Source organism: Sciurus vulgaris (genome assembly GCF_902686455.1).
Source record: "Sciurus vulgaris genome assembly, chromosome: 4".
Lineage (NCBI taxonomy): Eukaryota > Metazoa > Chordata > Mammalia > Rodentia > Sciuridae > Sciurus > Sciurus vulgaris.
The window spans coordinates 6,696,794-6,711,734 of NC_136464.1; the positions used below are offsets into that span (position 1 = coordinate 6,696,794).

A 14,941-nucleotide genomic window follows, 5' to 3' on the forward strand; every position below is an offset into this window, starting at 1 on the left:
AGGTGCAAAATGTTCTCCATTACCCCAAGATCACCTTGCCCTCCCCTTTTGACCTCTCCCTGGGACTCCCCCGCTCTCTGATTGGTACTTTGGGGAACTTCAGCTGCAAGGAACCAGAGACAGGACTCCTCAGGGGCTTCGAAGACTGGCCACCCATTGTGATGGTGGCTCCATGACAACAGTGACACCCGGGCCCCCTCCCGGCAGAGGCTGAGGACTAACGCCCAGGAAGATCAGGGGCGTGGCTCCCCCCAGCCTGGAGCTTCTGGGATCCCGGAAGGTGAGGGCGCCAACCTCGCCCCTTGGGCTTCTGGAGAGAATGCCCAAAGGGAGACGCTTCAACCCCCCGCTAGACAAGGACGGAACATGGGTAAGAGACACGCCCTCCGGACACTTCTCGTGCCACCCGGTGTGGTCGAGGGGACAGAGGACTGCAGAGCCCCTTCCGCTAATGCAGCCTGAGCGTTGACAAGCTCCTTCCACTGGCCTCAGTCCCTTCTGTGCAGTGGGAGTCTCTGCATTCATAGGAGAATTGGAGAACGCGTGTAGACTTCCTGGCACGTGGGGACCGAGTGGCTGCCCGCTAGGCAGCCGGCTCTGGTTGTCTCTGCTTCCTAGAGCATAAGCTTCATGGGGCTGGGACCTTGGTCTCTTTTGCTCACTGATGTTTCCCCAAAGCCTGGAACGTGATCTAATGCACAAGACACACTTGGTAAGAATTGTTGAAGAAGCTAACATGATACTAGACACCTAAACAAATTCTGTCCTCTGGGATTTCCCTCAGGCCCACCCTAGGAAGCCAGCAGAGTCCTGAGTGCACGTCCACCCCTCTCTGTCATCGGGAAACCTCCCCTTCCCAGCTTTGTGCGTGGCCTTAGGCCCCTCCCCACTTTTTAAATGTTGCTCAGGCTGTTCCCAAACCCCTGGGTTCAAGGCAACCTGCCAGCAGGACCCCTCTGTCCTAGCCCCATATGGCCCAGGGGGTGTCTGCCCTTCCAGCACCTTCAGGAAACCTCCTGTGTGTGGCTAGTGCTGTGGACCCTGGCTTCTCTTTTTGGCTCTTTGATGTGTGCACTCCAGGTCTGACAGGTATTTCCCCTTTCTGATTGCCACAGCTCACTCACAAAAGGAAGTTTAAGGGGAATCCCGGCAGCAGAGGGTTGTCCTGGTTCTCCCCAACACTCACGGGAGAGGCAAAACCCAAGGAAAAACTTGGCTGACTTCTTTCAGAGCAGCAATGTGCAGAAAACAGTTACATTTTTGTTTGTTTAAAGCAGAAAAGAAAAATAGAAAGACCTTGGCAAATTTGGGTCCTTAGTCTTTAAAAAACTGATTGTAGCCAGTCAGACATAACCTTGAACTAAGACTAATAGTCTGATCTGTTTCTTTACCCGTAAAATGGGAGCGTGGTGTACCATGGTAGGGTTAATGAAATGATGTGTTCAGAAGTGCTCAGGGTAAGGCTGGTGCCCAGCTTGCACAAGGCCCTGGGTTTCAACCCCAGCAACACACACACACACACACACACACTGCATACCCTGTTTCATTTCACTGACATTGGAAGTAATATATGGAAAATATACAAAATAAAATAAGTAGAAATAAAATTAAAATATATAATCAATCTAAATGTAGGTTAGAATAAGAGTCTGAGATCAGGAAGAAACTGAACTCTAAATGGGAAATAGTATCAACTATATGATACTAATTTCCTGTGAAGAGAAAAATACAAAAAGCTACTTTTCTATCACTCACATATCATTTAAGATTATGTTTGCCTGAATAAAAAGCTACTATAGTGTCTTATCAGGGAGAGTTTCTATTTCTCAAGTAACTACAATCCCGAAGTAGGGGTGCAGGGATGCAGGGCTGGGAAACTGCCCGGAGTCCTCAGAGGCCCACGTTCTCTGTCCTTGTGTTCTGCTGTCCTTAGAGCAGGGCTGTTCCAACTCTAGGCAGAGTCCACAGCCCGGGAAAGAAAACACAGGGAGATCGAAGGACAGAAAAGACAAGGCGCCTGGCAGTAAGGCTGTCCTTTCTGCTTTCCCAGGAGCTGGACCCTGCACACTTGCCTCTGGCTCACTGGGTCACATGGCTGCAGAGAGTCTAGGGAGGTGTTTTCTAAATAACCACATTGTCATTTCAAATGGAGTCAAGAGAAAGCGAGAATCCACGTTTCATTTCATTCTCTAGTCGAGAGCCCAGGAATGCAGCCTAGTGCCCGGGTTTTAGGTGGAAGGTCACTCTCCCCCAGGGTTTGACTTGAGTCTTTGGCATGAGTCCTTTCTGCTGTCAGCACCTAAGAGTATAAAAAGAATATTGCTGATCAGGAAGTTTCCCAAAGTAACTTGTAGACGAGTTGAGAAAATTAAAGAAATGGTTGGCTTTGAGTCAGCAGCAGCCCATTTGGGAGGACAATAATTGCCACATTAGAGGTGACAGTCATTTTGCAGTTGACCTTGCTGGCTGTAATCTGGCTGTCGTGGCATAGCAAAGGCTTTTTCCACATACTTTCACTTTCCTATTTAATATTTCAGTCATTGAGTGATTGAATGCAGCAAAAATTTCATCGCCAACTAGTTAAAAAGCTATATTTCACGGTTACAATATCTAACAGAAGGGTTTATTTCACAGCTATCATGTTATAGCCATTAAATATATATGTTAAAAGAGTGAAATTAAAATGCTAGAGCCATTTTTTTTTTATAGCGATTTAGTCCACAGACTTGCAGAATACAAATGAACTCAAGTCAGTTGTCATTTACAGGGAGAGAGCAATCATTCCTGATGTCAGAACAGGCGGCCCCAACTTCCCCCAGTGCGGTGGGGCTTAGTCATACCTGAGGAAGGGCAAGGGGAAGGCAGTGAGCTTGGAGCTCCTTTGTATTTACTACGTTTACCTTCAAAAACATTTGAAATATAGAACATGGAATGAGCTAGAAACATACGCATGTGAGTTGACTGGAAGTCTAGCGTCTATTGTTAAATGGCAAAAGCAAGATGATACAGAGTCTCTGATCTGTAAAACAGTAGAACTCTCAATGTGTACACGCGTTTGTTGTCATGTGAGGGCTCAGTACCACCATGGGGTGCAGTTGGGGTGAAGAGAGTGAGCAGAAGTACTAATACATAAAAGTACCAAGACATGAAAAGGTATCCACAGCTTTTGGAAGTCAGACTGATAAAATAATTATCCACAATATCATGTCATGTATCGTATCATATCATATCATGTCAGGTCATCCATGCACATAGATGCACATTTGTGTAGGATCATGAAGGGGTGGTCTTCACAGAGTTAAGGGGAAAGGGCCATAGGAGCTCAGGGGTGTTTTATTTTCCATGTTTTTCTTTATCGTTTGAGTTTTGAAAACTGGGAGTATGTATTAGATTTCTCAATGGAAACAAATACATTTATTTTTTTGATGAAAAAAGACAATGTAATACACACAAGTTAGTTAGGAAACACTTAAATGATGCACAGTGGTGGTCAGTGGAGAGGAAGTTGCCCCTTCCCTGGGGCCCTTCCTCAGAGGGCCCAGTGGCCAGTCCCCAATGTGTTCTCTGGAGAGTCTGGGCACAGAGAGGCACAGACAGGCATAGTGCCCTTGACCCCCATTTCCCCTCCCCTCACCCACAGGCAGCCATTAAATGTGTTCAGTGGGAGTTCTTCTCTTTCCATGTGTTCTTGTCAACCAGCATGTGGTTTTGTGTTTGTGGATGGTCTACTCACATCAATGGTGATGGCTGGTATATCTCATTCTATTTCTTTATTCCTCCCACTCTGCCCTGCATTTAAAAGATCTACCCATTGCCATGTGTCCTCTAGAGACTTACTTCTTGTGGCTGCAGAGAACATGCCCCCCTCTCACATACATAGCACTTGTAACATATCACTGGGCCTTTTTACACAAATGTAACCTACTGAACACACCCTGTGCAGACATTCATCACATCCTCCTGAATATACACTTGTGTTGTGGCTTGAGAGGGTGGAAAGGGAATCACAGAGTTGGCCAATGTCATACTCCAACAGGGAAGAAAGGGGGACTGACCCAAGACAATGGCCATGCGTTGGGGACAAGGAAGGGGACAGCTGTGCATGAATATAGAACCTGCTGACCTTTATAGAGCACTATCTGGTACCTGAGTTTTCTCCTTTAACCAAATCTACCCTGTTGAGTTGGCACTATTATTCCCACTTCTCAGATAACGAAGTGGAGACCTGGAGAGTTCTCTCTACATAGCGGGAGAGAGAGAGCTGGCCTGCACGCAGGCCCTCTGAGTCTGTAGCCGGGGCCCCAGCCACTGTGGACGCTTCCTCTTCCCTTTGTGGGAATTCCCACCTAGTGTTGCGTCTCCTCTTTTCCTGACTTTGGTTTCCATTTGTTTTCTTCTCCTGGAGATCCCTCTATGAACGTTCATTTTTTGGGGGGTGGCTTTTAAGAGGTGCCATTCAAATAAAACTAGAGTGAGCTACTGGGGTACCCAGTGCTGATCGTGCTTGCCTTCAGGAAAGAAGGACCGTTGCTCCAGCTGCCAAGACCAACTTAGGACCCCATGACCAAAGAGCCTGCTTCCTCAAGGTCACCCGGGGATCAATCCAAGCCCGCAAAGGCCAGGGCCCCTTAGCCCCAACTCAAGGCAACTTTGAAGGACTGACCTGTGCCCAGAACTTCCCGGAGTGTCGGCCGAGGCCCTAGTGAGGACAATCTCGCTCTGCCCCTTTCTTCCTGTTGTGGAAGGGCTGGGGGCAACCCCAAATAACCTTCCTCGTCCTGTTTTTCCCTCATTTTCTCCTCCCCTCTTTCCCTCCTTGACTTCTCCTGTCCTCTGCTGCCTCACACCACCGTGAGAGTCGCTGTCCTCCCCCTCGCCTTCCCCTCAGGTCCACCTCCCACCCGCATGGCCGGAGGTCGGCCCATCCCTCTGATGGGCTCCTACGTGGGAGCTCCCTGGCAGTGGGGTCTGGAGAGCCTGTTTCAGGCGCAGTCTCCCGGTGTGCAGGTGCTCGCTCCAGGGTCCACGCGCCTCCTCACCAGACCATGGAAACGTTCCCAGGCTCCCACAAGGCAGGGTGGCCCCTGTAGCCTGAGACAACCGCAGGGATGGATCTGGGCCATTTCAATTTTTTTTTTTTTTTTGTCTTGGACAAAATACTTGAGAATTACCAAATTATCCCATTTCCACTGCATGCCAGAAGCACCCAAGCTGCACTTCAATCACTTCACGGAGGAGACCCTGAGCCTTGGTTACTGTCTTGGGTCCAGTTCTAATCAGGGTGTGTGCTGATTTCCAGTTCCCGCATGTTGGACTAACACAGAAGACTCCAGAATCCATCACAAGTGCTACTTTGAAAGAGCCTCATTATCCACATTCATCTGGGCGAGTGGAGGGGAAGCTGCCACCCATATACAAAGTCCGGGAGGAGGTGAGTCGGGCTGCAGTCGCAAGCTGTGACTCTCCAGGCAGTTCTGCCTTGCAAGGAACTCGCTAGTGACCACTTCCTGCTGGGTCCTTGTGCCAGGCTGGGTATTCTGTCAAAGCGGCTGCCTACTGGTCCACAGTGAGCCCAGCTCCTCCAGAGTCATCTCAGGTGGTGCCCTTGGTTCATTGGCCCCCACTCTGCCTTCCTGGCCAGCTCAGGAGCAACTCAGAGGTGCTGTGGTGGCATGGGGAGGGGCTGGCATGGTGCTAGGCCACCAGGCCAGGGTTCTGGTCTTCTGGGATCCTTACTGGTTAAAGAAGCTGGCCCATGTGACCACAGTTCCTTTTCAGCTTTTATTCTGTGAACCTGTACCCAAAGAAGGTGTTTGGAAAGAGGATTTTTCTGATTTTCAGAAAATTGGCAATAAGGTTAAGTTTCAGATCCCTGACATGCCACCCCCCACCCCCCGCCACATTCCCATGCCCGCCACGTTCCTGAGCCCTTGCTGCTGGCTGGGGCGGGTCTAGTTGTCTCCCTGAGACGCTGTGCCCCGTGGGCCCTCTTCCTGTCATAATCTAGTGTTACAGTGCCCCAGAGTTCTGACAGTGCCTTTTCACCTCCTCCAGCAAGCAGCGAAGAACAGCTTCCCCTTCTCTGTGCACGACAATCGCCACAGTTTTGAGAACTCTGGATACTACCTCGACTCCGTGAGTATTTCTTTCCAAATGACTGATAACACAGGGAGTAACCTCAGGGCTCTTGATTTTCACAGGCCTGTGGGGGGACACGACTGACCCCAAAACTGAACAAGGTCCAAACAGAGTGGGGTCTTAAAGAAGACTCAGAACAGGTTGCAAGAAACACCTCTGCGCCTGTCCTGCTTCTCAAAGTGCCCTTCCCTTGGGAGCTTTCTTGTGACGATCTGTCCTGGGAAGGAGGGGTGTGCATGTCTCTGGGTGGCAGAGCTAGGCTCTCCAGGAGGGAGGAGCTAACATAACAGAAGGAAGGACTTCAGAGCACGTGGAGTTGTTTTTTCTCTAAAGGTGGTGAATTCCCCATCATTGGTGAACTTAAAGCCGGCTAGCACTTGTTAGTGGTGGTTAAACGCACTGTGCAACAGGGATATAGAGCAAGTTGCATATGTGATTTTAAGTTTTCTTGTAGCTATAGTAAGTAAAGAGAAACAGGTGAAGTTAATGTTTTCCTACTTAGGATGGTTTGATTTACAAATTTTTCAACTTCCGACAGGTTTATCAGAATATATGTCAAGGAGAATTTGCACATTTTATTTAACACAATATTTTCCCCAAATTATCAATTCAATATGTAATCAATATAAACAAATTTTTAATAATATATCAATTAATTAATCCAATCTGTCTTTAAAATCCAGTTTGTATTTTACATACCCGATTTCAAGTGTTCAGTAGCTACTGCAGTATGCCTGTGTCCTGTCACCTTTTGGAATAAGTTTTACTACCTTTTCCTTTTCTGCTTGAGAATTAATCTATTCAAACATTCTACCTCCTTTTGTGTAGATTTTGCTGATGTATTTGACTGAATTTTATATAATTCATTTCAATTTAGTGGTATAATATCTCTTAAAATACTATTATTTTAGAAATTTTTTCAGTTGTAATTTTTGGTTAATAAATTTATAAAAACCATGAATGTTCTTCAGATTATTGCTTTGGCTACATCTCAAAGTTCCTTCTAATTAAGTTATCATTATGTGCTCCTAAATAGTCTATGATTTAATTTTTAATTTCCTTTTTAACTAAAAAATATAAGAGTATTTTGAATTTTCTAGATGGTTAGAATTTTGTCAAAGTTGCTATATGTTGCTGCTACCTAGTTTTATGGGCAATAATAAGTTTATAGAGCACAATCTGTGATTTTGAATTTTTTCAATTATAGAAATTATCTTTGTGAGTAATTTTAAAGTGTTTTTTTAATCAGTGTTTAAAATAGTATTATTTCCCCTTTTAGTTACAAAGTTCTTTATTAATTCATGACTTGTTATTGAAATCTTTCTTGTTCTTAGTTTTTGGTTTGATCTGCCAGTTTGTGCCTCTAGAATTATCCTTGAATTTCTAAACAGCTTTGGTTTTGCCTGACCCCGTCTTTCAGCCTAAGACCCCTGATCTTCCTGGTCTCATGGTGGCCTTCGCCCACCCACCTGTGCGCAGGCGCCTCTGAGGGGCCTCAGCGCCCCGGCCTGGACTCCACCTGTCTGCGGGGTACCCATGCCTGTTATCTGTGTTAGGCTGCGCGCCTTTGTCTTCATCATTTTCGGTGAGATTGCTTTGGGTTTGTCTTCTGTTATACATAGTGTATAGCAGAGCTTTTTACGGCATCCAAGAATTTTTGTTTCTTCATATAAGAATCTAACCCATTGACATTATGATGATGGTTTGTTTTTGGTTTTGTTTCTGTCCTCTCTCGTGTTTCTTGTTTATCAGGGCAGGTCTCCATTCTTTCTCCCCACCCCCTTCTGATTTTGCTAGATTGAACTTATTTGCTCCCTTTGATTTCTGTTGCTTTTCTATAGTAGTTACCTTCAAGTACACATGTTTAATAAACATATTTATATCATATTATTTTGATGATAGAAACAGCTATCTCTAGCTCTTCCCCAAGGATAAGGCAGGTCTTTGAGTGCTTATCTTTGCACGTCCCTTCCTGGGGCTGTTGGTGGCTCTGGCTGGCCTCTCTGGCTCCTGGAGGTGCCACACCAGGGCTTCAGCCTGGAGATGGAAGCACAGACCTGGTTTCCCCAGGGAGGGCCAACCTGCAATTTCAGTTGTAGCGTCATTCTCTCTCTCTCTCTCTCTCTCTCCCTCTCTCTCTCTCCCTCTCTCTCTCTCCCTCTCTTGTTCTTTTTCCTCTTCCTCCTCTTCCTTCTTCCTCCTCCTTCCTCTTCTTCCTTTCCTCCTCCTCCTTCTCCTTCTCCTTCTTTCTCATTCCTTCTTGCACCTTCCCTTCCTTCCTTTCTGTGAATTCTTACTCAAGTTCAAGCACAAATGTACTCACCAATTACTTAGACTTGATGGCAGGTTTTCCTTGCTGCTCTTCCCCTTTCTCTTTGTCTTTCCTACTGTATCTTTTTCATTTTGCTGGTATGTCCAGCACCTTGTTTGTCCCTCCACAGCCCCTTGCCCCTTGCCCCCTGCTGCCCTGGCCCCACAGGCTGGTCTGTGGACTACATCGGAGCCATTGCACGGCCCCTGGAAGTCCCTCACACCTCATCCCTCGGTGTTCACAGGGACTGGTTCTGAGACCCCAAGGATACAATCACCAGCATGCTTGAGCCCCTTATGTAAATGGTGTAGTGTCTACATATAACCTCGGCAACACTCCCGTGCACTATAAATCATCTCTAGATTAATTATAAGACTTCAAACAATGTAAATGCAGGGTCAGTAATTGTTGTATTGTTTAGGGAATAATGACACAAAAATTCTGTACACGTCTAACACAGATGCAATTTAAAAAATATTTTCAATCCACAGTCAGAGAATTGGAGGTTGGTCACTTCCATCCAAGGTTGTAGAACTCAAGAATATAGGTGGCCACCTGCTGTCCCTTTAGAAGCTCGGCTCGGATGGTCTGATTTCACTCTGCAAACCTGACTGCTGCTGGCCCCTGTGAACAGAGCCCCTCCCTGGACTGATGCGAAGTGTGGGTGATCTAGTGGCCACCTCCTTTTGGCCCATTGTGTCAACATAGGGTTTTCTTTCACATACTTGTGATAAAAGCAAATGTACAACTTTGAGTTCACCATGATTCTCAGGTTCCCATGTCTGGTGCCACAAATTAACAAGCAAGCTGTAGGCAGAGACAAAGGTCCTGCTTCCTTCCAGGGAACCCCCGGGTTGGGAAGGAATTCAGCCTCCCATCTTCTTTGAGAAAGATGCATCTGTCCTGCAGCATGATGGGGAGGCAGCCGGGGAAATGATCCCCAGGAGTCACTGGGGTTCAAAGAACTGCAGAGGTCCCTGGGACTTGAGGCTGGTTACTAGGCATTGCTGGCTGGTCTTGCTCTGGTTTTGACTGCCATGTCTCTGAAAGTCCAGTCCCCGTGGTAGCACGGGAAAGCGTGAGAACAATAATGAGACGCTACCAGGCTGTTGTGGGTTTATGGTGTTCAGCAGGCTGGCATAGGGGACCTCTTGGCATGGGTGCGTTTCAACATAACACATCATGTAGCTGGTTTCATTGCAAATCTCGAACTACACGATCTTGAATGTTTCTCTCTGATCTTACCATTCTTCCCCAGGGTTTCGGACGTAAGAAGATTCCCCCAGATAAAAGGCAACACGTTTCTAGAAATTTCAATCTCTGGGCATGTGACTATGTTCCATCTTGTCTCGATGGCTTTTCAAATAACCGAATATCCTATGTCTACCAGGAGGCCATGACAATCCCAAACTTCAGACGCTTTCCAAGACGATATAATGAGCTATGGAGCTGTTTCACATTTATTTCCCGGTGAAGCTACACAGAGTTTTTGAAAAAGAAGCCAAAAGACAAATTCCCTATTGGCAAAAATGCAGCCCTTCTACGGGAGCCCCGATCCTCCCAGAAGACTCTTGAAGAATTTTGTGATGTTACTTTTTAACCAGGCATTCTGAAAGCATGTGCCTTCTGATCCAATGTTACCCTTCTGTCTTTGAAATACTTTCATGGTTTTTAATAAGTTGGAAAACATTCAGATCCTTATAAAGTAAGATATGTGCAGCTATATACACGTGTAAATAAACGTTTAAAATTGTCACATTTACCTTTGGGGGAGCTTAAGAAATTACACACTTCCTACATGGTCATGTTTTAATTTTGTAATTTCAAACAATGCAGAGGAAGCAAAAGACCCCCGATTCCACCACATCTCCAGCCCTTGTCCCCCAAGTCAGGCAGACACTGGTTTTTATTCCATGACTTTGCACATGTACGTGCATGTATAACATTGGAACATGAACTTTGTCTCATGATATCTACCATACAATAACTTCCTTTTAATAGTTAATCATGTATCTTGGCATTCTTGTTATGTCACTATAAATAGAGTGATTATTTATTTGACATATGGAATTAAACACAGGGGTGGCTCTTACTTCTGAGATACGTTTTCAGACCTTTTAAAATTTTATTTTGGGACAGGTTCTGGCTGAGTTGTCCTGGCTGGTCTCGAACTTGTGATCCTCTTGCCTCAGCCTCCTGAGTAGCTGGAATTACAGGTGTGGCCATCACACTCAGCCTATTTTTTGTAAATTTTTTTTTTTTTTTTTATTGATGGGAATTTGAATTGTTAATAACTTTTTGGGTCAGACATGATGTCACAAGACATCATGACATGTCTCCGTGTCATGCTAGATCACACTCTTGGAGTGCACCCATCTCAGGAGCAGATATTGAACACATATCTGGCTAGTGCTGGAGGGGACGGGACACAGTTGGAGTCTACTGCCAAACTGTCCTTGAAAGAGTGACCCATTAACTCCTGCCAATGGTATCTGTGAGCTCTGTTTCTCTCCCTTCACTTTATCTTTTGGATATTTAAGAACAAAAAAAGACAATGTTTAAGGACAAAAAAAGTCATTTTTATTTTGCCTTTCTCTAATTACTGGCAAAGTTTGATATCTTTTCCTATACAACTGTCATTTTTATTTCTCTTCCGTAACTGAGCAGTATTACTGTTATTCTCTACCAAAATTTGCCTGTTTATTTTTGACATTTTTCCTATACATAAATTTTATAATAAGCTTGTCAAGTAAAAAAAAAAATCCACTGCCAAGTTGATAGGAATTTTCCCAAATTTAGACATCAATTTATGGGCAAGTTGACAACTTTATACTGTGTGTATCTCCCTATTAATCTTATTTTATATTCTTCAGTGAAGTTCATAATTTTCCTCACAAGATCTGACATGTTTTTTCCTATCCTCATTCTTGCATACTTTGAAAATTTGTGGCTATTTCAATGTTTTTTTCCAGTTGCACTTTTAGGTTGGTTTTGGTGAAAGTGTGAGAAAGTCATTGATTTTTGTTTATGAATCTTGTATTTATTCACTTGCTAACCTTCCAATAAATAAAATCTTCTAATAATGAAAATTAAGTTCTAATAATATTGCAATTGACTCTTTTCTGGATTTTCTATCGAAACAATTAAATCATTTGCAAAAGTGACAATTTTGTGTAATTTCTAACATTTCTGTTTCCCCCCGTCTCATCGCATTGGAGTGGACCTGGGTACAATGTTAACCATCATCATGGACAGTGGATATCTTTATTTTCTATCTGGATTTAATGGGCTACTTCTAATGTGTCACCAAGAAACCTGACTTTTATTGTAGATTATTTTATTTTTCAGACAGGTAACTTTTACTTAATATCTAGTTAAGAATGTTTTCTGATGTTATTCGTTTTTTAGGTTTCTGTTTTGTTTTTGTTTTGGCCCTAAAATATTTTTAAAGTGTATGTATATTGTATATGGGAAAAGTTTGAAGAAAGTAAGAATAAATAATAAAAATAAAAATCCCTCCCTCATACCTCTGCATCCTTCCCTGGGAAGTCTGTGAATAGATTCTGTCTCTCTCTTACACACTCCTCACTTTAAGGAACACTAGGGTAGTAGACCCTTTCCATGCTGGATGCCTGACATTTTCCCACCCCCTCACTTCTGAATATGTCTTCCAAGACATTCCATATTAACACTTAAAAATCCACTTTCTGAAAAAAATATGCTTTTTGTGCCCCGGGATGTGCTAAATCTCCTATAATCTGATGGCCATCTAGGCAATTTCCTAGTCTTTCCCTACCATAAACAACCTGGGGTAAACATCTTTATAGATAAGCATTTGCATCCATCTATGAACATTTCTTTATGTAAACCTATAAAAATAAACTTGTTAATTAGAGAGTATGTAGATTTTTCATTTTAGTTCATATTGTCAAGTTTTCTGGAAGAGGTTATATTCCAGCTTCCAGTTTCGCTAAGGAGACGTGAGGGATAAGAGAGCGCCTATCTTCCTACACCCTTGCATGATCAAACTTTATGTTTGCCAATTCGTTAGCCTAAAAATGGTACTGAATTTTAATTCACATCTCTTTCATTGTGTGTAGTTATAGAAAAGATATCCTATTTTTCTTGCTGTGAACTGCTCACTAGTTTTCTATTAGTTTATATTATTCTTCAGTCATTCAAATAATCTGCCTATATACAGTATTTTTTAAAATCAAACATATTCCAAATAATTTATGTAGTTTGTTGGTTTTTGTTCCTGTGTTTCATACACATACACACATGCACACACACATGCGCAAGCATGCACATATTTTAAATTAAGAGACTGTTTCTTAGTCTAAAGTTTAAAGAAGAATGGAAAGTACAGAATTCCCCAAGGTCCCTCTCTCTATTCTCCCCTTCCAGGTCCTCCTCAATTAGCATTTTGCATTGGTGCAGTACCTACCTGTATTTTTAGCTCTGCATGTTTTTTAACGTAGTAAAATGAATGAATCTTTTACTTGATGATTTCTGGATTTTGTGCCTTGCTTAGAACTTTTTTTGATATTTAATCAGTCTAAATTTGTGTTATAGTTCTTAGAGTTCATGCACAGGGTGACATAGCAATCTCTAGCATTTATTGAGAGGATCATATAAATGTTGTGTGTTTATCCGTTAATGTAAGAAGCGTAGTAATGGGTTTTCTACCCTTGAACCGTTCTACTGTACTGGGTCGGTCTCCGTTGGTCATGCTGACTAATTCTGTGGATACTTCAGGATCTGACATGCGAACTTCTCACCTGCAGCCTTTGTTTGACTGGTGTAGCTCTAGCTGTGGGTGAAGACAGCTGGCTCTCCTGTGCCGCCCTCCCACTCTGTGCACACCAATTCCAAGTATCCAGGATTCTCCAGGGAAGCTCCCAGAGCTGGTGCCGTTGTCAGGTGCAGATCTTAGACGTCTGTTCCCTTTACTTTATGAGAATTGGTCTGTGTGGTGCTATTTATTTCTTTTCTTTCTAATTTTGATCATTTTTATTTTTGGAAAAAGTCATTTGCTCTGTGAGGATGTAATCACTTTCAGTGTTTTAATTTCTTCTCTTTAGGACTGTGAAACCATGTCCCCATCCTTTGACATTTTGAATTTGTTCACATGCCTCTACTGTTTATCAACTCCACAGTTTGTTGCTGTTCTTTGCTTTTTAAATTATTATTATTATTATTATTTAGCTTTTAATTTTTTGCAGACTGCATTTTGATTCCTTGTACACAAATGGGGTGTAAAATTTTGTTTCTATGGCTGTACACAATGTGGATTCATACCATTTGTGTAATCATACGTGTACATAGGGTCATGATGCCTGTCTCATTCTACCATTTTTTGTACCCCCCTTTCATTTCCTGCTACATATTCTAAAGTTCCCCCATTACTCTCTCATTCCCCACCCTGTTCTTTGCTTTTGATTCTAATTTATGCTTTTATATTTACTGATTTCCTTGCTTGGGTTTATTTTGATATTTCTTTTTCTAGTTTTTCCAGGTAAGAGCAGAACCCAATTATTTTCAGTCTTTTCTGTTTTATTATAAATGTAACTAAGGCTATTTCTTTCAAATACACATATCATCATCACCGTCACCACCATCACCATGATCACCACCATGATCACCATCATCATCACCATATCACCATCACCACCATATCACCACCATCACCACCATCACCACCATCACTACCACCACCATCACCATCACCACCACCACCATCACCACCATCACCACCATCACCACCATCACCACCATCACCACCATCACCACCATCACCACCACCACCATCACCATCACCACCACCACCATCACCACCATCACCATCAGCACTGTCAACACCATCATCATTATGGTCCTCTCATTTTGTTCATTTGTGTCATTTAAAAATACCTTGTAATTGCTTTCTTTTTAAAATCCAAAAACTATTAAAAAGTATATTTTAAAGTTTGTTCTTTTACTTTGTCAATGTTCTGTTAATTGATTGATGATTAATTTCTACATTTTCAGCCATTGAGGTTTGTATGATTTCTGTTTACTGAGAGTTTTAGAATGTTCTTGTGGTTCAATGCATGGCCAATTTCTGTGAGTGTTCTATATATATGTTTAATGGATGTGCAGTCTCCTTTTTAAATAGTTTTTTTTTTGAGGGGAGAATAACAATAGGGTCATAGGGGAAGAATCCCTAAGCTTCATCTTTTAGTTCAATAAGGGGCTCTTCACTTATCCATTCTGTTCTTTGACCAATCTACTGACGTTTTCCTACAACCAAATAACAGTTTAATCTCCAAGGACTCTCTTCATGATACCATGTCTAATTCTGCCTGATCCTAACTGTACTTGTGGCAAAACCTTGTTGCTCCATTTACTTGCTGCTCCTCAGGTATTGCTGTGCTTGCTTCTCTCGCATAGTGCAGACATTTTTTGATTCTTGGTTTGAGGCTTATGTTGGTTTTTGAGGGTCCCTGAAAG

At 43.2% G+C, this 14,941-nt stretch overlaps 1 protein-coding gene across 1 annotated transcript; it reads left to right on the forward strand.

Annotated features, from left to right (window-relative positions):
- Positions 1-319: 319 nt before the first annotated feature.
- TEX36 (testis expressed 36) lies at positions 320-10,766 on the forward strand (the record flags this gene model as incomplete). Its single annotated transcript, XM_079136769.1, has 4 exons — positions 320-370; positions 5,300-5,431; positions 6,055-6,135; positions 9,708-10,766. 4 exons carry the CDS (start codon positions 320-322, stop codon positions 9,921-9,923), a joined length of 480 nt encoding a protein of 159 aa, XP_078992895.1. The 3' UTR covers positions 9,924-10,766.
- Between the last annotated feature and the right edge of the window lie 4,175 nt (positions 10,767-14,941).